At 38.2% G+C, this 26,300-nt stretch overlaps 1 protein-coding gene across 1 annotated transcript in view; it reads left to right on the top strand.

Annotated features, from left to right (window-relative positions):
* Window positions 1-16,068, top strand: part of HOMER1 (homer scaffold protein 1) — a 123,879-nt gene extending 107,811 nt beyond the window's left edge. The window contains exon 9 of the mRNA XM_049769084.1: window positions 13,219-16,068. Within this exon, the coding sequence (XP_049625041.1) occupies window positions 13,219-13,407 (189 nt within the window). The 3' untranslated portion in view covers window positions 13,408-16,068. The remainder of the gene's footprint in view (window positions 1-13,218) is intronic.
* The last annotated feature ends 10,232 nt before the right edge of the window (window positions 16,069-26,300 follow it).

The following is a 26,300-nucleotide window of genomic DNA, read 5'->3' as shown; positions in this document are numbered from 1 at the left end:
ACTAGTGTTTGACACTGTATATAGTAGTTCTTAGCTGTTCTTTCATAGACTATCAAAACTTGAAGCTGGAGTGATAGCACAGTGGGTAAGGCATTTTCCTGACCTGAGTTCAATCTCCAGCATCCCATGTTTCCCCAAGCCTACCAGGAATAATAACAGTTAGACATAGTCCCTAGCACCACTGAACACCCCGCCCTTCAAAAAAAATCAAACTACTTAGCAGAGACTAGAGAAATAGCTCACCAAGCTGTATGCTTTGCATACAGAAGACCTATTCCATTCCTTGCACCATGTGGTGTCTTGAGTACCTATGGGAATGACCCATGAGCACTGCCAAATGTGGCTACTAAAAACATCAAAACAACCTACTAGAAGGAAACTAGGCAGGATAAATTCTAAATACCAGATAACAGAAATAACCTGTAAGGAACTTTTGAACTGCTAAAATATGTTAAATTTTTACATACATGTAAAAATATACTTAAAAACTAACTTCATTCCACATTTTCAGTATGATACTATAGAGTTCAATCTAACATTTTTCATTTTTAAAGTTCTTCAATACCGAGAAACCAGATTCCCATTCTCCATAGTATATTTACATTTTTAATCCAAGGAAGCACAGAAAGTAGTTTTGAATTATCAGTTTATACCATTCCAAAAAAATAAGCAAACAAAAATTTACCAACTAGAGATTAGTATAATTCTTCTGGCCTTTATCTAGTCTCTAAAACGTTAATTCCTTAATATAAAAAAAGTTGTTAAAGTTAAATTAAATTCCTTAAGTTGAAAGTTCTTCCATTCTCTCCTTTTCAACTATTTAATTTATTTGAGATATAATAATGCTTTTAGTTGTCTCCTCCCCCAATCTGGTTTTTGAGTGTGTGTCTGTTGTTTTTTTCGTTTGGGTTTTGGTGTGGTTTAGTTTGGTTTTATTTTTTGGGTCATACCTGATGGGTTTGATCCACCCAGGCTTTCTCATGGCTCTATATCAAGGATCACTCCTGGCAGGCTTGGGACCATAATAGGGTGCTGATGATTAAATCTTGGTCAAATGCATGCAAGGCAAGTGTTTTACCTGCTCTATTATTGCTCTAGCCCTAGTTATGCTTATTTTTCACATGCGCTACATTTTAGTATTTTCTTCCTCTGTATTTATTTATTTGAGATATAATTTTGCTTATTAATTTGAGATACAAATTTATTAAATATATGAAACATTAAAATAGTATCAGAAGTCAAAACTATTAAAAAGGGGGCCAGAGAAATAGTAGAGAGGTTAAAACCATTGCCTTGGATGCCACCAATCCCAGTCTCATCCCCTCCACTACATAATCTCCTGAGCACTGCCAGGAATCTCTTCTGAACACAGAGAGATTAGCTACTAGTTTGTGGGCCCCAGTCATGCATAGTGTGAAACTCCCTCCCTGACCTAATATTTAGAAATATTTCTTTCTTTTATGAGGAAAGGAACCACATCTACTGGTACTCAGAGGTTACTTTCCAGATGCCTGAAAGAATCACCGGGTGTTAGGGATTGAACCTGGACTACCCCATGCAAAATGACACATTGTTCTGAAGGATTTCTTCCTTCTGAATTCCTTCCAATGTAATATGCCTCAATCCAGCCTCATAACTTCTTGCACCACAATAAATAAATTTCTATAGAGGCCACAAATATATTATAGTAGGTAAGGCACTTGCTTTATATGCAAATAACTCTGGTTTGACCCCCAGCACTGCATTTGATCCCCGAGCACTCCTAGAAGGCTCTGGAGACCAAATGGAATGGTAGGGATCAAAATGGGTTGACTGTGTTCAAGGCAAATGCCCTACCTGCTATACTATTGCTCTGGCTCCAAGACCATGAGATTTTTAAGTGATAAAGTCAACATGTAGTTTTATTAAATATTGTCAAGTTCTCTTTCATGATCAAGCAGGTCAGTTTCCACACCTGCCAGCAATGCAAATCCCTGCTTCCAACAGCCTCACATCAAATCGTATTATATCAAAAAACACATATCAAAAAGATATGTGTTCATATCTTTTGTCCTTTTTTTTCTTTATAGGATTGTTCTATTTTCTACAAAATTTTGAGAGCTCTTAAATGTCTGTGACTATTTTTCCAAGTTTGTCAATGTTTTTGACCTTTAAGGTGAAGTTACTGATTTATGAACTAGTGATGTTTTATTCTCTTATTTCTTCTAGCTTATAAATCATAGATGGCTCATTTGCAAATTTAATTTGTAGAGGAATTTGTACATTTTTTCTCTACTATATTTTAGTTCTACTTATTACATTCAGATTTCTTATTTATTTCGTATTTTTCTTTCATGTATGGTATAAGATAGATATTTACCTCTTGTTTAAAATGTTTTTATTAGGGGCCAGAGAAATAGCACAGTAGTAGGTTGTTTCCCTTGTATATGGCCGACCCAAGATGGACCTGAGTTCAATTTTCAGCATTCTATATGGTCCCCCGAGCCTGCCAGAAGTAACCTCTGAGTGCCATTGGCTGTGGCCCCAAAACCAAAAAAAAAAGTCTTTGTTATTTTAATTTATTCATTTTAATTTTGCTTTAGGGACACACCAGTCATGCTTAGGGCTTATTTCTAACTCTTTCCTTAAAGATCACTCCTGGCATGTTTCAGGAGCCTTACATAGTCCTAGGGATCAAATCCAGGTTTGTTGCAGTTTGATGGAGTTTTAAGACAAGTGCCTTACCTTCTGTACTATTTCTCCAGCCCCTGCATGCCAATATATAAGAATCTTTAATTAAAACCTTACCTATTCAGGGGTTGGAGTGATAACACAGTGGTTACGGTGCTTACCTTGCATGCTGCCAACCCCAGGTTCATCTCTGGCATCCCAAATGGCCCCCCAAGCACCACCAGAAGTGATTTCTGAGTGTCAAGTCAGAAGTAATCCCTGAGTATTCCTGGATGTGGTTCAAAATTAAACAAAAAACTTCAGTCAAATATTTGAGATTTTTACTTTTAGATGTATATTCTTTTATTTGTTATGGGGATCACATCTGGCAATGTTCAGGGTTGACTCTTGGATCTGTACTCAGGGATTAATCCTGGAGGACTTGGGGGACTACATAGGATGTGGGGATTGAACATGGATCTGCTACATGGCCCCAAATATGTATTTTAATTTTATTTCTGAACTTACTATTCTATTGCTTTAATTGTAGAGGATTTAGTTTTGTTTTTGTTTGTTTTGTTTTGTTTATTTTTGCTTTGTTTTGTTTTTGAGGCCACACCTGTTTGATGCTCAGGGGTTACTCCTGGCTAAGAGCTCAGAAATTGCCCCTGACTTAGGGGGACCATATGGGATGCCGGGGGATAGAACCGCGGTCTGTTCCTTGGCTAACGCTTGCAAGGCAGACACCTTACCTCTAGCGCCACCTCACCAGCCCCTGTTTTTGTTTTTTTAAGTTAGCAACCTTTTTTTTAATCTTTATTTAAGCTTCATGGTTACAAGCATGATTGTAGTTGGGTTTCAGTCATAAACCCAACACCCCCCCCCCTCAGCAGGGCAACATTCCCATCACCAATGTCCCCATCTCCCTCCACCCCCTACCTTATTTGAGACAGGCTTTCTACTTCTCTCACTCATTATCATTGTCATGCTAGTTGTTAGAGTAGTTATTTCCCTACCTGCACTCACCACTCTTTGTGGTGAGCTGGCCCTCCCAGACCTCATCTCTATTGTCTCTGGGCATTATTACAATAATGTCTTTTATTTTTCTGAAAACCTATGGAGGAGTGAGACTATTCTGTGTCTATATCTCTCCCTCTGACTTATTTCACTCAGGATAATAGATTCCATGTACATTTATGTATAGAAAAATTTCACGACTTCATCTCTCCGGATGGCTGCATAGTATTCCATTGTGTATATGTACCACAGTTTCTTTAGCCATTCATTTGCTGAAGGGCATCTTGGTTGTTTCTAGAGTCTGGGTATTGTAAATAGTGCTGCAATGAATATAGGTGTGAGGAAGGGATTTTTGTATTGTATTTTTGTGTTCCTAGGATATATCCCTAGGAGTGGTATAGCTGGATCATATGGGAGCTCACTTTCCAGTTTTTTAAGGAATCTCCATATTGTTTTCCATAAAGGCTGGACCTGACGGCATTCCCACCAGCAGTGAATATGAGTTCCTTTCTCTCCACATCCCCACCAGAACTGATTGTTCTTGTTCTTTGTGTTGTGTGCCAGTCTCTGTGGTGTGAGATAGTACCTTATAGTTGTTTTAGTTTTAATATTGGTAGGTCAGTCATTCCTCACAGTCCTTCTTTCTCATTGTTTTTGTAAGTATATTTGTGTTTATTTTTCCATATAAACTTTAATAATGACCAGTAGCAATAGTACAGCAGATAAGGTGCTTGTCTTGAATGTATCTGACCCAGGTTCGATCACCAGCATCCTGCATGGTCCTCTGAGCACCACTATGAGTATTTCTCAAGGGTAGAGCCAGAAGTAAGCCGTAAGCATTGCCAATAAGGCCTCCAAACAAAGAAAATTAGTATAATTTTCCATGGATCTATTATTATGATTTGTTAATGGACTTTTTAATTTTGAATCTTACATTGCTTAATTCCCACTTACTATAGTGTATTGTTTCCTTAATGTAGCACTCGATTTTTGTTCTCTATTAGTTACAATTTTTATATGATATTATTTGTGATTAGTAGTATCTAACTTTCTTCTGGGGCATATACTGTATTTATTTGGTATATTTTACAAGTACAAATATTTATATAATATTTAGTTATTAAAATTGTTCATGCTTATAAAATAATTTGGAGGATTTCTTTCTTTGCTTGTTCTGTTTTGGGTTCACATCAAGTGAAAATTAAAATATACCAAAAAGCACACAATCTCTTTCAACTGTCTCCCCAAAATAGTGTTTTTTACTAAGATTTTTGTAAGCTACCAAACTGTCACTCTATCTAAAAAATACAAAGCTGCAAGCAATCCTCATTTATGAATTTTAAAATGAAAACAGAAAATTATAATGAGGACGGACCATCAGGGATGAGAACAAAAATCTCCCCATAGTCCCCTGTAGCCAACTATGAAATAAAAGTTCCACCTTTCCTTATGTTTCTTCTTATTATTTATCTTCTTTCTTTTCCAAAAAATTACTTTCTCGTGCCTTGATGTTTTCTCAGAACAGCCTTTTCAGACCTGCTCCGTGGGTTTCTCTCCACGTGACATTCCTTTCTTATAATCTGTTCTACTTACTAAAACTGTTTATTTCCTCCAAATATTCTGGCACTTTAGGTGTCTTTCTCTTGCTTGGAGTTATTAGAAATTCAAACTTAGGCCTTTTGTTCTCCTCTTCCCTCTTGTGTGGCTTGCTTGCATACCCATGAATGCCCTCTGCAAAGGACTAAAGGGCTTTACAAATTTCTCTGCAAAAAATTGGTACTTGTGTGTCCTAATTACAGGTATTTAGAGTTTTTATTGTTCTCTTTTAATTGCACTGAACTTGTGGAATTTGTGAGGTTTGATTTGTTTTTTATTAGTTTGTATGGTACACAGCTAATGTTGCCTTAGATAACCAGATATCACTGTTTATTTCTTTCAGAGTGCATGCATCATTAAAATAGGAAATAGGACAAGGCATTACTGTTCACCCTAATATTAGCCTAGTCATAGAAAATGCTTTGTAAATATTTTTAATAACTTCACATTTTTTGTGTATATTTGCCAGGTTTCTCTTGTTATTAATTACTTATATGTACAGCTCTATATGATGAAATAGATGTCTTCTCTAGCTTTTATTTATTTATTATTTATTTAAACACCATGATTGCAAACATGACTAGTTGGGTTTCAGTCACAAAAAGAATGCCCCCTTTCACCAGTGCAATATTCTCACACTAATGCACCCCATCTCTCTCCACCCACACCCCCTGCTTATTTTTTGTTTTGAAGGCGGGGTTTTGGGGCCACATCCTGTTGTGCACATGATGTGGGTGGGATTATTACATTATCTATGCTCAGGGTTGCTCTTGTCAGTGCTTAGGGCACAAGATGATAACCAATGGGTCAATCCAGGGCCAGCTGCCTGCAAAGCAAGCATCCTATCACCTGCATATCTTTCCAGATATGCAGTAGCTTTTATTTAGATTAAATAATACAGGATTTTAGTTTATAAAAAATAAGCTTGATATGGTCCCATTGACAGCAGTGATTAATGTTAAATTATCAAAATCATTTTCATGTTTTTAGCTTTATCTCTTTTTGTTTTGTTTTGTTGTTTTTTTTTTTTTTTGGGGGGGGGGTCACACCCGGCAGTGCTCAGGGATTATTCCTGGCTCTGTGCTCTCTCTCCATGCTATCTCTCCGGCCCCTTTATCTCTTTTTTTGTTTGTTTGTTCTTTTGGGTCAAACCTGGCAGCACTCAGGGGTTACTCCTGGCTCTATGCTCAGAAATTGCTCCTGGCAGGCTCAAGGATGGGGTGCTGGAATTCGAACCACCGTCCTTCTGCATGCAAGGCAAATGTCTTACCTCCATGTTTTCTCTTCGGCCCCTAACTTTATCTCTTAAGAAGTACAGAGAATGATTTTTTGCCTGCAAGGATTTTTTACATTCAGCTTTTGCTCTTTAAGCCACTTGCAAAAGGCCTAATATTTGGGCATCTAGTGCTTTATCAGATCCAAACCAGGACTTCTGTTGTCTCTAGTATATGATTTACATGTTAGTAAAGGAAAAGAGAAAATAGGATGAAAAGTGTAATACTCAGTAAAATTAGTAGATAGAATAAAAAGCAACAAGATAAAGCTTAGAAAATGTAGATAGGAAATAACAGAAGATTAAAAAACAACTGAGAAGTGCTACTAACCAGGATCCTGACTTTGTATTGGGCTTCATGCATCAGATTTTTCTCTAGGGTGTTAGTCAGATGCAGACAGCCTAGCACCATCAGCATTGTGTTGGTTCCCCTTTTTATTAGTGGAGTCAAAGTCACAGAGAAATAAACTCAACACAAAACTCTGAGAGCAAATGGCACCATTTTACTAGCAGAGGGGATTTAGTGTTTTTGCTCACTCCCATTGAAAGTGTTTGGGTGTTTCATTGACTACAAAGAAAACAAGGAAGCCTTTCACTTTCGGGGGAAGTGTTAGAGGGCAGCTGGATGGTGCCTGATGAAGTGGGTGTTTTCTGCTGAAGGACATTGGTCTGTTTTCATAGTTGGAAACATTCTTTTCCTAAAGTTACTATTTAAGCAGGCAAGGGCTCATGCTGTGCAGTCATGAATAGAAATTTTGCCCTTGATCCCAGGTTCTGTTTTCTCCCTCATTATGTGGAACTTCCATGAATTTGGCTTCTTAATTTTGAAGTATTTTGTGGTTTTCAGATTTTACTCATCTTTGCCTTGAAGATTGTTCAGAAGAAAAAAAATATTAGAAAAGTATCTGTTTAAAAAAAAAGTATCTGTTTAACATTTTACAGTAAATATTTTAGATTAAATTAGATTAGACTTTCTTAAGTTCTTCATGCCTTGTGCTCATCAATGGCATCTCTACTTGACCCTTGTTATAATTTCTGTCAAAGTTTGTGAACTTTTCTTGGGACCAGGGAGGAAGTATAGTGGGTAGGGTGTTTGCTTTGCAAAAAGCTGACCCAGTTTCAATCCCTAGCATCCCATATGGTCTCCTGAGTGAAAACTTGGATGAACCCCTGGATGAACCTGCTGGATGTGGCCAAAAAAAAAATCTTATCTTAAATCAGTTGTTACTTTCTTATACATACTTAAACTGATGTATCAGTAATTTTTATAAAAAATTACATTTTATGAAAAAATTAAACTTATATAGTACTGTATTGGGCAGTGGTCATCTTCATAAAAGGCAGAATTTTTCCTATCAATTCCTAGTGTTTGTCCATAGGCATGCTGTGTTGTGTTCAATTGCAATCTGCTGCTTCATTTACAATTTGCCAAATTTTCTTTCTAGCGTTAAAAAGAAAAGTTTTCCCACAATTCTTTATTTGTTTTGTTTTGTGGGTTTTTTGTTTTTTGTTTTGGTTTGGTTTGGTTTGGCTTTCGGGTCATACCTGACGACACTCAGTGGTTACTCCTGGCTCTATACTCAGAAATCGCTTCTGGCAGGCTCAAGGGACCATATGGGATGCTGGGATTCGAACCACTGTCCTTCTGCATGCAAGGCAAATGCCTTACCTCCATGCTATCTCTCCGGCCCCATCCCACAATTCTTTTGACCTGAAACTCAGAAATTGGTGAGGGGTGGCCCTTTTTTGACTTAGAAAGGCTATACCCTGTGGTGTTCAGCCCTCTATGCTGGAAGTCGAAGGGGTGAGGGGTGTTGTACTGCTAAGGATGGATCTTGGAGCTTTGCAAGTGGCATTGGTTTTTGCACATCATTGTTTTCACTCTACCATTTGACCTATATCCTAGACCCCAGATTTATATTTAAATGATGTATTAATATTTGAAACCTATTTTCTGGGACTGATTTATAGTAAACTAACACCAAAATATTTTTATTTGTCCTATTTAGCTTATATATGTGAGTGTAATTTATATGTCTCCTTTTTCTATTTTTTTTTTTAATTTATTGTCAGACTACACTGGTGATGCTCAGGGGCTACTCCCAGTTCTACTAATTATTGACTTATTTCTTGCAATGCTGAGAATAAAATCTAGACAAAGCATGCATGCCACTGTCAGTTTCTTAACTCCTCAAATTGTCAAACTAAGCTTTCATGATAAGATCTGTAACTTTCAATTTACTGCTTATGTGACTAATATATAAAAATCAGATATATAAAGTCTATATTAAAATATAATCATTTCATAGCTGTGTAATATAAATAACTATGTCTGCAGAATCATAGGCAGAGCTGAAGAGATACAGGGGCTGCCTTGCATGTGGCCACCTCCACTAACCCTGGTTCAATCCCCAGATCCACATACAATTTCTTGAGCACAACCAGGATGACTTTTGAACACAGAGCCAGAAATAGTTCTGGAGCACCCTAAGATATGACCCAAAAACAAGACTGAAAAAAAGAAAGAGGAAGAAGATGAAAACAATTTGGGAGCTTGTTTTGCACATGGCTTATGTTTGATATTGCCTTGATCCCATGTGTCATCCCTGAGTTACCTGAGTAAGACCTAAGCATCAAAAATTAAAAAGTAAGGGGGCTGGGCGGTGGCGCTAGAGGTAAGGAGCCTGTCTTGCCTGCGCTAGCCTTGGATGGACCGAGGTTCGATCCCCTGGTGTCCCATATGGTCCCCCAAGCCAGGAGCGACTTCTGAGCACATAGCCAGGAGTAACCCCTGAGCGTCACTGGGTGTGACCCAAAAACAAAAAAAACAACAACAACAACAAAAAAAAATTAAAAAGTAGGGGCTGGAGCAATGGCGCAAGTGGTAAGGCGTCTCTCTCTGCTTTGCCCACACTAGCCTATGATAGACTGTGGTTCGATCCCCCAACATCCCATATGCTCCCCCAAACCAGGAGCGATTTCTGAGCACATAGCCAGGAGTAACCCCTGAGCATCACCGGCTGTGGCCCAAAAACTGAAAAAAATAAAATAAAAATAAAAAGTATAGTAGATTTTATGCTAGTTTTTATGATTTTTGTTTGTTTGGGTTTTGATTTTTAGATGACACCTGGCAATGCTCAAGGCTTTACTCCTGATTCTTCACTCAGGAATCACTCCTGGTGGTGCTCTGGGGACCATGAGGGATGTGGGAAATTGAACCTGAATAAACTGCGTACAAGGCAAACATTTTACCCGCAGTACTATCTCTTCAGCCCAGTTTTTATGATTTTTAATTGTAATTAACATTTTATCTATGTCCTTTTTTTGTTTGTTTTTTTGGGTTTTTTTTTTTGGGGGGGGTCACACCCGGTGGTGCTCAGGGGTTACTCCTGGCTGTCTGCTCAGAAATAGCTCCTGGCAGGCACGGGGGACCATATGGGACACCGGGTTTCGAATCAACCACCTTTGGTCCTGGATCGGCTGCTTGCAAGGCAAACGCCGCTGTGCTATCTCTCCGGGCCCATGTCATTTTATTTTTAAGAATCATTAATGTTTGAAATACTTAGAAATAATTGTTTTTAATGTATGTGGGTGTGAGCGATGCTCAGATCTTTATCCCCACACAAAGCTGCACCATAAGTGGTAAGATAGAGTCAGCCTGAGAAGATCCCAATACACTGTTGCTATTGATCTACTCTCAGAGGCTTCCTTTCCTCCTTCCTTCATTGAGTAAGAGGGCCGGGCGGTGGCGCTGGAGGTAAGGTGCCTGCCTTGCCTGCGCTAGCCTAGGACGAACCGCGGTTCGATCCCCCGGCGTCCCATATGGTCCCCCAAGAAGCCAGGAGCAACTTCTGAGCGCATAGCCAGGAGTAACCCCTGAGCGTCACAGGGTGTGGCCCAAAAACCAAAAAAAAAAAAAAAAGAGACTCGGTTTCTGAGAAGTCACGGCTCAAGGATTTTTCCTGATATGGGACTATCTCCAGCCGGTTATCAAACTGCACAGGCCAAATCACAGACCAAAGTGATGCACCGGATTTAACACAACTATTTAACCCCCAGCTATTTCAAAAGACTTAAAAGGGACACACATATATATTGTTTGAATATCTTATATGTATCCCTTAACAGTTATAACCCTTACTGAATATTCTTTTATACAGTGACGATTTTCCCCACTGTTTTGGCTATTCTTCTCTTTGTGATCTGTTCAATAGGAATTCTGGTAGAAGAGTCCCTAGATTTAGAGCTTATGTTAGAACCAAGTTACGGGGATTATTGGACTTGTTCCAGCATCCCCATACGCACCAATAACGCCATGTGGCATTGTTCCTCTTTTGCATAGGCACATTAAAATAGGAAAATACTATACATACAAACAAGTTCTTATCTAATAGAAATAGGAACACACAAATCTTGTAATGCAGTGGGATCTTATACCCTGGACATTGTCATAAGGACCTGGTTTAGGCCTCAGAAGAATGGGCATTGTCTATTCACCCCTGAACCAAGGGTGATATCTACGAAACAACCACAGTTGTCGTCTGTAACATCATCTGGGAGCAATCCTCTACCAGGGACCTACTCCAAAGAGAGTTCCCTTAACACCCAGAAGACTTAACAACTAGACAATTAGAGGGCTCTCCGTATTGTCCTCTAATTGTGAGGTGAAACTAGAGGACACTCCACATTATCCTGACTTCAATGTAGGATATGCACAGATTCCAGAATCTTTAACTACAGAAACCTGACACCAACAACAGCAACTGTGCTGGGGTGGGGGGGAGTTTATTGGCACTACGATGACTTGGGTTGGACAACCTAGTATGCCTGGAGCCTTGAGTTGGTCTTATGCCAGAAAACTCCATGGATAAGGTCTCCTTGTATTTAGGCCAAGGCTTTTCCTTTCCATGTCCCCCATATTTTGCTGAGTCTATGCAAACAACAATTGCCACTCAACACCGTTTTACTGTACTTCTTTAACTCTTATCCTTGAGAGAGAAGAGAGAGAGAGAGAGAGAGAGAGAGAGAGAGAGAGAGAGAGAGAGAGAGAGAGAGAGAGAGAGAAGAAAAGCTTATTAAATCTGATGTTAGGCCTTTAATGAGTTAACTGGTGATTCAATAGTTTTCAAAAATATACATGCTACTGAACCTTTTCTTTCTCTTCCATCTTGTTAGTTTTTCTATTTTTTTAATAACATTGCCTTTGTTCTTCCTTAAACAAATAAATGTGTCAACTATGTGATATATTTCCTTTAAATAAATTTTAAAAAATATGAAAAAAATCAAACTAGGGCAGAGGGATAGTACAGGGATAAGGCACTTGCTTTATTGACCCAGATTCAATCCCTGACACCACATGTGGTATACCTGCAATCCTGGAGCACCACGTTGGGTATGGCACAATTTTAAATAATGTTTTTAAACTATAGCAATTTTTTTCTATTTATGAACTTTTTTTGTTGTTGTTGTTTTTGGTTTTGGTTTTTGGGTCACACCCGGCTGGTGCTCAGGGATTACTCCTGGCTGTCTGCTCAGAAATATCTCCTGGCAGGCATGGGGGACCATATGGGACACCAGGATTCGAACCAACCACCTTTGGTCCTGGATCGGCTGCTTACAAGGCAAACGCTGCTGTGCTATCTCTCCGGGCCCCTATTTATGAACTTTTACTTTTCTTTTTCTTTTCTTTCTTTCTTTCTTTCTTTTCTTTTTGTTGGTTTTTTTTTGTTGTTGTTGTTGTTGTTTTTTGGGTCACACCCAGCAGCACTCAGGGGTTACTCCTGGCTCTACACTCAGAAATCACCCCCGGCAGGCTCGGGGAACCATATGGGATGCCAGGATTTGAACCACCATCCTTCTACATACAAGGCAAACGTCTTATCTCCATGCTATCTGTCTGGCCCCTTATTTTTAATTTTTGTTATTTCTTTGATTTGTTATGATGAAACCATAGATGATTTGTTATTATCTAATGTTCTTATATATACACAACTATTTCTCTTTACCAGAGTTTTTGCAGTAGGACTATATTATATATCAAATATTTTTGATACTGAAGCTTAGCAAATTGTAATTGACTTATTCACCAAGTCTTAAAACCTCACTTAGAGAGTAATTTTTTCTTTTTAATGGGGTTGAGTATTGGCCACACCCACAGTGTTCAACGATTACTCCTAGCTCCATTATCATTCCTGGCAATGTTCCAAGTCAGCCACATGCAAGGCAAGCACCTTACTTGTTATTCGATCTCTCTGGCCCTACTAGAGTGTCATTTTCTTCTCTAAATCCCTCTCTCCACAATTGCTACTAAAGAAAAGAAATTTTTTTTTATTCTGCTTGCTTTCACTTGAGATTGGTAATATTTGGTGTTAGGAAAGGCACAAAAAAGAAAAGGGTTATAGATAAGCCACCAGAAGCATCTTCTGACATGTTGCCTGATATGAGCTGAACAGAAAACTTCTGTTGGGTGGAGAGAGAATGATTCTTGAGTATGTTATTCAGTAAAATCATGTGTGCTTTGCAGAAGTCAAGATCTAAACTCTTGAATTCTGTTAATTTGAGAATCGGGAACTCTTCCTTACTGTCAGACGTCCTAGTGTACTACGATATTGATGATGCAACTTACATTATTTTCTGTATTGAGGATTAATGCATGTTTATATATCACACTTTTGTTTCTAAAGGAAGTAGAAATTCGGAACAAAGACCTGGAGGGACAACTGTCTGACTTAGAACAGCGTCTGGAAAAAAGTCAGAACGAACAAGAAGCTTTTCGCAATAACCTGAAGACACTCTTAGAAATTCTTGATGGAAAAATATTTGAACTAACGGAATTACGAGATAACTTGGCCAAGCTACTAGAATGCAGCTAAGGAAAGTGAAATTTCAGTGCCAATTGACTAAAAGATATACATACTGTCTCTCTTTGTAGGACTGTTTGGGCTCTGCATCAAGATTGCACAAAAAATTTGAATACGACTCCTCCAGGAGGAGGATCTTTTGAAAATTGGAATTGTATATTTCAGTGTAAATTTTAGAATTCAGCTTGCAGCCAGTTTGAGAAAAAAGAGATGAAAAACTTGAACTACAAATTACCTCCATGTATATTATTGGCCATAGTTAACTAGAAAGTTATAGAAACCTAATGCAATCTCTTTTCTGATATTAGCCAATGGGAGAATTAACAATGTCTGGGTCACACCCCACTTTTGTGTTCAACACAGTGAAGGTTATCTGCTTTTTCAGTTAATTTATTTATGATATCTAAAGCTGTGTTTTGTGCAAAAACTTAGTGATGAAAGCCCTGTCTTATGTTGTATCGGAATAATTTCTCAGGATATTTTTGCACTGCTGAGAAGCAGTGCCATTACCAATTAATTCTTGCCAGAAGTGAGAGAGAGCTGTATCTTTAAATGAAACAGACTTATTATATAACTGGGTGTATAGAGTTCTTCCCTTTTTTTTTATACTGGAAGATATTTCACTCTGGTGACCACTCTGGTACACTCTGGTATTCTCTATCTTGTCCACTGTATAGTTTACTTTTCCATATTGATTCCATGTACTAATGAGAAGATACTGTCTCCCATTTTATTACACATTTTAAAGCCAATTAATGAAGGCAGCTGAGTCCCTCAGAAATTTTTCTTTTTAAATTTCTAATAAATTTGACACAAAGTACTGAACTACAGCAGCCCATCACAGATGGGCTGGTCTAGCAATGTTAAGTATATTTACAGAATATGCAGTTACATTTATTTATATATTTTGCAAGAAACCTTTTCTGAATGATCAATGCATTTCAATTTACAACTAGTGATTATTGGGAACTGTTTATTATAGATCATTTTAAGGTGTATAGCTATTTTAAAGGGGATTCATTTCCATCCAACAGCCTATCAGAGGACTATTGGGATTGGAGCCGTGTACTCTGGCTGGGTCGTCACATCACCCACATCTCTAGTCAAACCTCACAAGGCAATATTATGAACTGTTACCTAGGCATTTCAAAACAGGAACTCAAGTCGATAGTCTCTTCTCAGTGAGCAGATTTTAATGTTGTTTTGATGTAATTTTAAAGAAATTTTAGCAAACATGCATTTCTTTATATAATATATTTATTTTAAGAGGTTATTTTCAAAGTAAGCCAAGTGCTGTCTAGTCTGCTTATGAAGTAGGAATTGCATCAGAGTCCATATATTCTTGCTGTACGATGCCTGTGAAGTGGAAGGGATCTTTTCTAAAGTGTATGCCTGAGTTTCTGGCTTGGTAGAATCTACAAATGCACTCATACTTTGTACCCTAAAACAATTGGATTGTTAAGTACAGAATGAAGTTAATGAATCCATTTGTAACCATTTTTTCACTCACAAACAACTACTCAACACTAGACAGTTTTATTTTATATATGTATTGTATGTATGTAAATACATACAGCTTAATTTATATTAGAGTGAAAAATAAATGGCTTGTTTCTAAAGTTAGTTTCTCAAGTGAATTTTCAGATGTCTCGAAGAAGTTTATACCAGACATTGAATCATCATATGTTATGTGTGCTATAACATCATCTTAGGATATTTTTGTCACTTAGTATAGAGAGGACAGTTTAGGTACACAAGCTCAGAGATGAGAGATTTTTCTCTGATAAATCAGGTAATAAAGTTTATTTAACTAAAGGTATTTTGAAGTAGATGTGAGTTTATTCCACAGTTTCTGAGTAACAAAGACTACTGGATTTAACACTAGTTTTCAGGGACTTTAGTATGGGAAAGTTAAAATTAAAGCAAGTAAGCTGTTGAATGGTATGTGGATTATTTTAATAATTAATATAATATTTTAAAGGTTGACAGAGTTGTCATTTAATGGGAAAATATCTCACCAAAATGCCTCCACTTGAATTGTATTGATAGGTGAGACATGTGCAATTCAATATACATATATACCCATACGTATATACAGAAAATTATTTTTAATATTTTCCTACTGACAGTAAATTTAAAATCAGAAGTTTTGTGAGTTTTTTCCTTGTCAATAGAGCCGAATATTTTCCCTTTTTTTAGTGACGTAACAATTTCTTGAGGGCTGCACCTTTTAATTCCCAGATTGTAATTAGGATGTACAGTAAATGGGATAAGGTGAACACAAGTGCACATATAAATAAAATCTTACTAAGATCATTTTAAACATTTATTTACAGAACAAGAGTAGATATCAACTTATGATTAGGTTGTGTGCTTATGGTAGTTTTCTCCATTTCTGTATTATATAAATGAAAGTATGCATACTAAAATTTGCTTTTTCCCAGAGACTAGCATTCTATAGTAATCTATGTAGATCAAACTGTGGTAATATATTTATAAGGAAGCAATGTTGGGGACTATTGCCTGAATATGTGGACTTAAAGTGATACAGAAAAGAAAAGCAGACGTGAATTCCATTGTGTATAAGTTATTATATGACTACTATGAATTCTTGTATAAAACAAATTCAACTCAAAAAAGACAAACAAAATACAGTTTTTATTTTGAAATACATTTGTTGTTCTGTGGAGAATGTAATTTATCTTTATTTTTCTTTCAGTCTATTACAGATATTAACATGCTTTTAAGTGATGGCAGCATTTATTTACATCTCACAGGTGCTACTGGATTTTGCTTTAGTGTATTATGTTAGGAAATTCTAACTTTGACATTTGGCATAAAAGGTTGTATAGATATTTGCCTACCTGGAAAATAGGCTTTTGTTTCTTGTCTTTCATTCTCCTTTTCTTCTTTCTTTCTCTCTTCCCTTCCCGCCCCTCACTTTTTCCCCCTTTCTGACTCTTTCACTAATATTCTTTCTGCAGATTAAGAAAAAGTTCATGAGGATCCTTGTCCCTATAAAGGACCACCAGTACCAGCCTAGATTTAATGTTTTGCTGTCATTAAAATCTGGGAAGCAGTTACAGTAGAAGCACTGTTTTATTCTACCAAGTAGACCTAAATGAGACATTAAAAATAAATATACCACCATCGCCTTTAAAAGTCATTTCTTTGCCTGTTAAAAGTAAATTCATGGGATTGGAGAGATAGTACAGTGGGAAGGGCGCTTGCCTTGCATGCTGTTGAACCAGGTTCAATCCCAAGCTTCCCATATGGTATCTTGTGCATTTCCAGGAGTACCGTATTTGCTGGCACATAAGACAACCCTTCAAACCATGAAAAACTTCCTAAAAGTCGGGAGTTATATTATATGCTGGTATACGGCATGCTGAAACTTGTTCCAGCTTCAGGGACGAGTGATCCGCACCCCACTTACTTTTAAGAAGTAACTTTTAATACTTCTAGGAAGTTTATCATGGGTTGAAGAGTCATCTTATATACTGGCAAATACGGTAATTCCTGAGTGCAGAGCCAGGAGTATCTCCTGAGAACTGACAGGTATGCCCCAAAACCTAAAAAAAAATTTTTGATTCATTCTTTAACATGTAAAATGTTGTCTTCTACATTTTAACTTAAGTCTAAAGCATACAGTTTAATTAATCACTTTTTCTTATTTTCTGTTAGTTCTGGATTAGCAAGAAGGCCAAAGGAAGATTTGTTGGGAGTGTTTATGTTTGTTTTTCCAAGAAATTCTTCCATTTACTTGATATCAAGTGGTTCTAAATCCTGAAATTCTGTTTCATAAATTTGTAATTATTGAATTTTTGTCTCAGATATTTAGCTCTATTTACCAAGCATGATGTAAATTCCTTTATATAAAATCCTAAAGAAAATTTTCAGGAAAGAGTTGAGAATGACACATCAAATATTTTAATTTTTTTCTCAAGGAGCATTGCTATAATAGGCATTTATTCTTTGAGAAGACAATTTTAATGTGAAAGAATATTTTGAAGTTCCTAGAGTTTTAGAATGAAGCAGATGTATAAATCACATTTATATACTTAAAATCACCTTATTTTATGTTCTTCCTAATATTTACGTTGAATTAGACCCTACATCTGATTTTTTTTTTCCTATGGGAAACAGATATATAGAATGTTGCAAGATTTTAAGCATGATTAGTGAATTAAAGAAGTAAATGTTTTTCTTTTTTGTTTAAAATCACCTAGTAAAACAACTGACATTTTATCCAAGGAACAAAAACTAAAAAAAAAAAAAAAAAAAAAAATCAGCAGCACTACACTGCCTACTAGTTTCTGTTTAGTACATTAGGTAGGAAAGAAAAGCTATTGACTGAAGAGAGCTCCACATGCAGGAGACCTGAGCTTGCTACCTGGTCTCTGGGAGCAATCCCTGAGCATAAATCCGGTGTGCCCCCTATCCCCAGCACCAAAGGAGAATACAAAAACAAGAAATATCATAAGTTAATTTTATTACAGGTGAACCAATAATACCCAGATAAGAGTAAAAAGAAGGCTACAAACTCCCAACAGACTTCTAGCCAGTACTCTTATTTTTAGGGGGGGGGCTCTCATTTCTTATGGGGAGACCCCCCCCCCTTTTTTTTTTTTTTTTTTTTTTTTTGGTTTTTGGTTTTTGGGCCACACCTGGCTGTCTGCTCAGAAATAGCTCCTGGCATGCACGGGGGACCATATTGGACACCGGGATTCGAACCAACCACCTTTGGTCCTGGATAGGTTGCTTGCAAGGCAAATGCCGCTGCTGTGCTATCTCTCCGGGCCCGGAGACCTCTTATTTTTAAGGAGCAAATCTCTATAGGATGGAGGGGTCTTAGGGCTACTCCCTGTGACTCATCCAAGCTGGCTTAATGGTTCAGTGCTTGGGCCTGGTCCCGGGGGCCACCAGGGAGCGTCATACCCAGCTCTGCTGGAAAGTCATGAGTGCAGGAGTTCAGACTCAGTCCTTCTGCATGAAGCCCTGAGCCCTGAGCCAGCTCTCTGGCGCTGTTACTCTAATCTCTTTAAGGGCCTTTCGGATCTTTGAGACAAATGATGCCTGCCAGAGAATACCACAAATATATCTGGGTGAGGGGTGCAGGGCCTAGAGGCAGCACAGGAGCTGAGGCACTTGTCTTGCCCAGATGGGATCAAGTCCCTGGCACTGCATAAATGACCCCAGGCACCACCAGTGGTCACTACTGAGCACAGAGCCAGGAATAGCTCAGAGCAATGCCAGGTATGACCCAAACCTCCACTTTTATTCCCCCAAAAAGGAAAAGTAGGAGAGAATGGCTCCTGAAGGCACATTAGGATAGCCAGAAACACATGGTTCCTTTCCTACCTTCCTGCAGCTTGAGCTAAAGAAATTGGAATTTTCATGATGAACATCAAAGACCTTTAGAAACTCCTATGGTGTGGTTAGTATCTACAATCCAAAATGAAATCCCTAACTATCAGAGTAGCCCATTCTGTGGGACTCTAATCCACTTTTATCAGTTATTCTCCTGTCAGATCTATCCAGGGACAGAAATATTACTGGTTTCTCCTACTAACACCAAATTAAGGTGATAACTGGTGTCTAATACTAAGGTTAAGCTCATTTCTGTAGTGCAGAGAAAATGTCTTCTGTGAATTTATTTTAATCAGCACCTATAATTTTATTTGTGTTTAAAACTACAACTAAGTATGCACATGCGTCTATGTCATAGATTATACCAGTGTGGCTTGTGTTTGTGACTTAACTGATTCCTCCATCTTTGAGGCTTTGACTGTTTCAGAAAACTTGGTTTGAAACAGCACATGTGTTTGAGACAACTGTTTTCTTAATAGCTCCAGTATGAAATGGAACAGAAAGGAGTGCTTGTTGAATACCTGCTATGTAGCGGGTGCTACACTGACTGTTGAGCTTTTTCTTCAGGAGGAGGCTGGAAGGAAGGAAAGGAAGAGGAACAGTGATGATCCCTATGTTCTTCCACAGAACTTGAGCAATCAACCCATACACAAAGGGTGGGGAGCTTATTCCTGCTTCTGGTACCATTTTCCCAAGCCTACTTTTCCTCTCAGGAATAGCTGTTTGGGCACATCTGTATTACATATTTTATATTTATACTCTCCTTGAGTTTCATTCAGCCTCCTTTGGTGTTTACAGTGCTTGTTATCAGTTCATTGTAAATCATACTTTGTTGACTGGTGTCATATTTCTGCACTGTTTTTAGTCCTGAAATTGTTTATTAACTTACAGGCCTCAGATCATCCAAGGAAAGTTAGTTTCATAATCAGAATTTCAAACTATATGATTAAGTAAAAACTTTATATAAAGGGCTTAGGAAAGCAATTCATCTAGTTGTTCCCCTAGTAAAAACAAGTTGTAGACCTGTAAAATTCATCCTCCAGCACTAAATAACTCAATAGGATGTGGTTTTGCCGTCAATACTAGGTGACATTGTGGCCAACTTGGGCTCTACAGAAGGCACAACCTCTCCAGAATGATGAAGCCATGTGCAGAAAATAGCACTCTAGACTCTTTAGTTGGTTGATACAAGAGATCAGGGTGAACAACCTTCCTTCCAGTAGTCACCAATGAGAACAATGCCCTTTGAAAAATTACTAAAGTATTTGAACCTCCATTGTGCTTGAGCACAGGTCATACTAATTTTAAAAGTCATTTTTTCTTATTTCACGTAAAAAATTGTCAAGCTTTCCCCACCCCCAATTTGCTGAAAATGTACATGCATGTATGATGCCCTAGGATTGCTCCCCAGCACCATAAGAAACTTAAAAAAAATAAAAATTGTAAATGGACATACAGATTTATCATTTGAATTATTTTAAATGTATAATACAACATCTAGCACATTTATAAGGTTATATGATCATTATTTCTAGTACTTTTCTTTATACCAAATAGATGATCTGTACTTATGTAGCTGTACCTCCTCAGTTCTTCTCTTCAGCCTGAGGTAACCTCTATTCTTTGTGCTCTCTCTTTAACTCTCTATTTGCTTATTACTTCATGTCCTAAAAGAGTGGAATCATACAATTTTTTATGTGGTGTCTGTCTTTTATTTTTTATCATTACGTTTTCAGGATTTATATGGCATTTATTAAAATGTCAATGAATAGTATTCTCTTAACATAGCTATACACATGTATTTATTCATTTACTAGTAACACTTGGGTCATTTCTATTTTTTGACTTGTGAATAATTCTGTGTGAACATTTACATACAGGCATTTGTCTGAGTTCCTACTTCCATTTATGTAGGCATATACCCAAACATGGAATTGCTGGATCATAGGAAAATTCTATTCAAATTTTTGAGAAGATGCCAAAGGTGTGAATTAATTTAACAACTTGTAAAACAGGATATTATATCATTGATAAAATCCAGCCCTCAAGGTTAGTGTTTTGTTGATAGACTGGCATGTCAGTGATCCACTTAATTCATGGTTTTTGCTCTTCTACCTAGAACACTTATATAACATTCTCCATGTCCCAGAGAGAGCGTGACCCTTACATCTTAGTACAGAGAGCTCCTTTACAGTGCCTTGGTGCTAGGAGATAGAAGAACTAAAGAAAGAAACAAAGTCATTTCCTTGAAAGAGATGATCATTGTCCTGATTAAGTAGTGAGAGTTAGTGAGATGTAGAAGAGATGAAAGAGAACTCTAGAGGCCGGAGAGACAGCATGGAGGTAAAGCATTTGCCTTTCATGCTGAAGGATGGTGGTTCGAATCCCAGCATCCCATATGGTCCCCTGTGCCTGCCAGGGGCGATTTCTGAGCCTAGAGCCAGGAGGAACCCCTGAGCGCTGCCGGGTGTGACCCAAAAACCAAAAAAAGAGAGAGAATTCTAAAGAGTATCATATGTGAAGGTTCAAGGAATAAAAATGTGAGTCACTTAGAAAATTAGGCCAGTTAGTATATCTAAGCAGTGGGTATTAGGAAAGGGTGTGCAAAAGATAGTGATAGAGAATTAGGCTACAGGAACATCAGTGAGGATTGTGAGCTTTAGGAAATACTTGGATTTGATTCTGAGTGTAATAGACATTAAAGGAAATTTTTTTTTTTTTTTTGGTTTTTTGGGCCACACCCTTTTGACGCTCAAGGGTTACTCCTGGCTATGCGCTCAGAAATTGCCCCCGGCTTGGGGGAACCATATGGGACGCCAGGGGATCGGAACCGCAGTCTGTCCTACGCTAGCGCTTGCAAGTCAGACACCTTACCTCTAGTGCCACCTTCCTGGCCCAACATTAAAGGAATTTTTGATAAGAAATGATTTTTTTTTTTTTTTGTGGTTTTTGGGTCACACCCGGCAGTGCTCAGGGGTTACTCCTGGCTTCATGCTCAGAAATTGCTCCTGGCAGGCACGGGGGACCATATGGGACGCCGGGATTCAAACCGATGACCTTCTGCATGAAAGGCAAATGCCTTACCTCCATGCTATCTCTCCGGCCCCGATAAGAAATGATTAAGTTAATTATGATAAATCTAGCTGATGAAGTAAAATCAGTAATCCCTGTTGAGAGACAGTATTATAGCCATGATAATAAGAACAGAGATGATGGAATGGATTCAGAGTACTGAGAAGATTAAAACAAATAGAGACTCTTGGTTAATGTAGATGACAGAAAACGAGAAAAATACAGAATGACTCCTAGATCTGAAGTAGAGCTATCAACTAAATTAATTTTCTGAGGTAACAATTTAAGATGTTAAGGAGACAGAGCAGGAGTGATGCCCTGGCTTGATTCTAAGATGCAGATAGAATAGTCAAGCGAAGGTCTGAGTATGGATGAAGCTTAGGAGAGATGTGAACTGGAACTAGAAACTTGGATGTTGTTGGCATAGTAGTGGTCACTGAGGACACGAGAAATGGATAATACAAAATTTAATATGTTGAGTGCCGAGGACAAGGCAGAAGATACAGTTCAAGTGGTAGAGCACATGCTTAGTATGTGTTAGTCCTGAACTCAATCCCTGGAAGCACATGCATCCCACCCCAAGCATCCCTTGGAGAAATTTTTTTTTTTTTTTAGTTTTTGGGCCACACCCGGTAACGCTCAGGGGTTACTCCTGGCTATGCGCTCAGAAGTCGCTCCTGGCTTGGGGGACCATATGGGACGTCGGGGGATCGAACCACGGTCCGTCCAAGGCTAGCGCAGGCAAGGCAGGCACCTTACCTCTAGCACCACCGCCCGGCCCCACTTGGAGAATTTTTTTATTTGTTTTGTAAATTACTCTGGGACAGGTGCAAGACAGAGTTTGTCATAAAGAAAGGGAATAACCAAAAGTGATTAGTGGACAACCAAAGAACTAGAATTTATGGAAGCCTGGAGAGAACTTTGACAAAGTGAGATTTTACACTAAAATACATTAACCAAGTTTTATCTTATAACAGTGCTATTTGTTATATTTTGCTAAGAACCTCTTCAACATTGATCCAAAAAATTTAATTAAAAAACCAAAATTAGGTGTTTGCCTTACATGCAGGTGGTTCAAATCCCGGCATCCCATATGGTCCCCCAAGCAAAACTCAGATACAGGGCATGGAGGTAAGGCGTTTGCCTCTCATACAGAATGTCGGTGGTTCAAATCCTGGCATCCCATATGATCTCCTGAGCTTGCCAGGAGCGATTTCTGAACATAGAGCCAGGAGTAACCCCTGAGCACTGCCAGGTGTGACCCAAAAACTAAAAAAATAAAACAAAACAAAAAACTCAGATACACCATTGATAACATTTTAAAGCATTAAAATTCAGCCGTTATCAGTAGCAGGCTTGCTGTTTTTATACAGATGCCAGAATAAAGCTGAGACCAGTCAATTGAGGCATGTCCTGGCATTTCAAGGTGAGCTATTTAAAAAACAACCTGTTTTCAATGTGACCCACAGATATCTCGTATCTGTGATGCAGAAACAGGGCCTACATGAAAGTACCATTGTTTCTCTGAGCCCAACTCCAAATATTTGTATATGAAAACAAGTTCATTGTTTAAGGGACTTCTTGGTTCAATATATACTCCAACATATCATTGTTTAATATATTGATCTTCCTTCCATGTAGCTGTCACTCATTTCTAAAAAGTTGTGGGGGGGTGAGTTTGGATTACAACCAAAAGGAGGTTCACAGACTTCTCTAGAGAAAATAACGTACTTTCTGTGGCCCATCTTTCTCTCCTTGAAGAGGTTTAAGTGTACTTATTACAGGAAACTTTTTGAATGTGTTACTTAGATAATCAACAAGATCAGATGACCATGTCTTTGCATTGCTATAAAAAGTTAAGAGTTGGCATCTTGTTACCTTAAAATAATCCTTTTTTATATGTAGATTTATAACGTAACTGTGTACAGATTATGTCTGGTAGAGATGATTTAAAATGGCAACCTCAAAATACTCTTTGTAATTGGTTTGAGACTGCTATGTGGTACTTGATTGGATTTTTTTCCCAGTTTAAGTTAAAATTGGCTTGAATTCCTTGAGTAGACATGACTTGCACTACTCAGGCATCTGATTAGAGCATGTTAGACATTCCAGGAAAAAGGGACGCAACTGAGTTTCAAGTTTGACTCCATATAATCCATAAAATTTGCAAATCATTTGTAAATAGTCAAATAAACTCTAACTTTTAAACCACTTTTGTTCATACTTTTCTATTTGGTAGTTAGACTCATATGGTGGAACCTTTATTTTAAAAAAGATTTGGTGCATTAAAATCCCATGTTGTAAATAATAGTGAACAAAGAATCACAGTCTATTGTATATGGCAGTTCATAACAAAAACAAAATTTTTTTTTTTTTTGCTGGAGGGTGGCTTCAAACCTGAGACTCTACCAGTGAGTTTCTGCCAACAATGCAAGGGTCCAAGAATATGGTGCTGCTCCAGTCCTACAGTTCCCAGGAATAACCCTAGAAATGCTAGGGGGCTCCAAGCTCCAGGGCTGCTCAGAGGACCATTTGGTGCTGGGAATCTAACCCAGCTCAGTCATATATATATATATCTGTCCTCACAACAGATTTTCACAACTCGCTATCCCATTGTTACAGGTGTAACATCAGTCAGCATGTGGCTATTGGCCAAGTAAGAGGCAGCAGGAGCAGAAGGCAGGTCCTCTGCATCCCATCGTACTCAAATCTAAACTGTACACCTCAGAATTTTATTATTCCAAGATATTTAGTGACATCAATAGGAAAACATTATTTTCCACCTCACAGTTTTGTGTCTTCTTTTTTTTTTGGTTTTTGGGTCACACCCGGCAGTGCTCAGGGGTAACTCCTGGCTGTCTGCTCAGAAATAGCTCCTGGCAGGCACGGGGGACCATATGGGACACCGGGTTTCGAATCAACCACCTTTGGTCCTGGATCGGCTGCTTGCAAGGCAAACGCTGCTGTGCTATCTCTCCGGGCCCAGTTTTGTGTCTTCACATAGGTCTCTTCCTGTTTCTCTCACTGTGGTTCCAATTACATTGTTTTCGAGCATTTTGTTTGTGTTGGTTTGGGGGCCACACCCAGTGATGCTCTGAAGTTACTCTTGGCTCAGCACTCAGGAATCACTTCTGTCTGCTTTGGGATCATGTGAGATGACAGGTGGAACCTAGGTCTACTGCATGCAAAGCAATCACTTTTTCCTCTATTACTATTGCATCAGCCTTTTCAGCATTTGTTTTGTTTTGTTTTGGGGTCACACCCAGCAGCCCTCAGGGGTTCCTCCTGGCTCTGCCTCAGAAATCGCTCCTGGCAGGCTCGGGGGACCATATGGAATGCCGGGAGTCGAACCACCATCCTTCTGCATGCAAGGCAAATGCTGTACCTCCATGCTATCTCTCTGGCCCCCTATCAAGCATTTTTAATGGCAGATAAAGCAAAATATCACTCATAAGTTTCAGATTCATCCAAAAATTACCAGTAATATCTATTTGCTGTGTTTCCCTTTTAATTTTATATGTATTTATATACAACATATGTTTTTTAATAGAAATAACTGGCTTTAGGGAGAGACAATCCACATTGGTCCATGTAAGATTGGCACTCTTTGGGCCCGGAGAGATAGCACAGCGGTGTTTACCTTGTAAGCAGCCGATCCAAGGACCAAAGGTGGTTGGTTCGAATCCCGGTGTCCCATATGGTCCCCCGTGCCTGCCAGGAGCTATTTCTGAGCAGACAGCCAGGAGTAACCCCTGAGCACCGCCGGGTGTGGCCCAAAAACCAAAAAAAAAAAAAAAAAAAAGATTGGCACTCTTTTATTTCAGAGTAGTCTATTTAATTATATATCAGGGTTTATTTAATCTTGTCCATTTTTTATTCTAAGCTCTTTTCTATTTGACTTTGAGTCTATGTTGTTAAATATTGGGGGTATGATAAGAACCCTGTTACTAAATGTTCAAATATGCCTCTTCCATCCATGTGAAATGAACTTTGAATACATTTTCCTGGAAATTGAAACTTTAAAAAGTTATTGTTGTTATTTGTTTTGATTTGGCCTTTTGTTTTGTTTTTTGTTGTTTTTGGTTTGGGACCAATAGAGTATTTGGTGATAAAATGGAGCAAGTCACTGTGTCTGGGATTAACCTGAGAAAGCCAGAGTGAGGGCCGGCTATCCAATTCTATCTACATAAAATTAAATTTTTAATTTTAATATTATTCAATATATTTTATACTTGTAATGTTTTAAATTAATTTATTGAGAGGTTTTCATTTGGTGTTCAGAAGGTCTAGAAACCTGCCAGCTGTTCTCAACAAACCAGGCTGGTGGCTTTGTGTTAGTTTATTTTCTTTTTTGTTTGTTTTTATTTTGAGGACACACTCGGTTGTGCTATGGGGTTAATCCTGGCTCTGTGCTCAGAAATCGCTCCTGGCAGGCTGAGCAACTATACGGGATACCAGGGATC

The sequence above is a fragment of the Suncus etruscus genome, chromosome 2 (genome assembly GCF_024139225.1).
Source record: "Suncus etruscus isolate mSunEtr1 chromosome 2, mSunEtr1.pri.cur, whole genome shotgun sequence".
Classification (NCBI taxonomy): domain Eukaryota; kingdom Metazoa; phylum Chordata; class Mammalia; order Eulipotyphla; family Soricidae; genus Suncus; species Suncus etruscus.
This window is presented reverse-complemented; position numbering and strand designations above follow the sequence as displayed.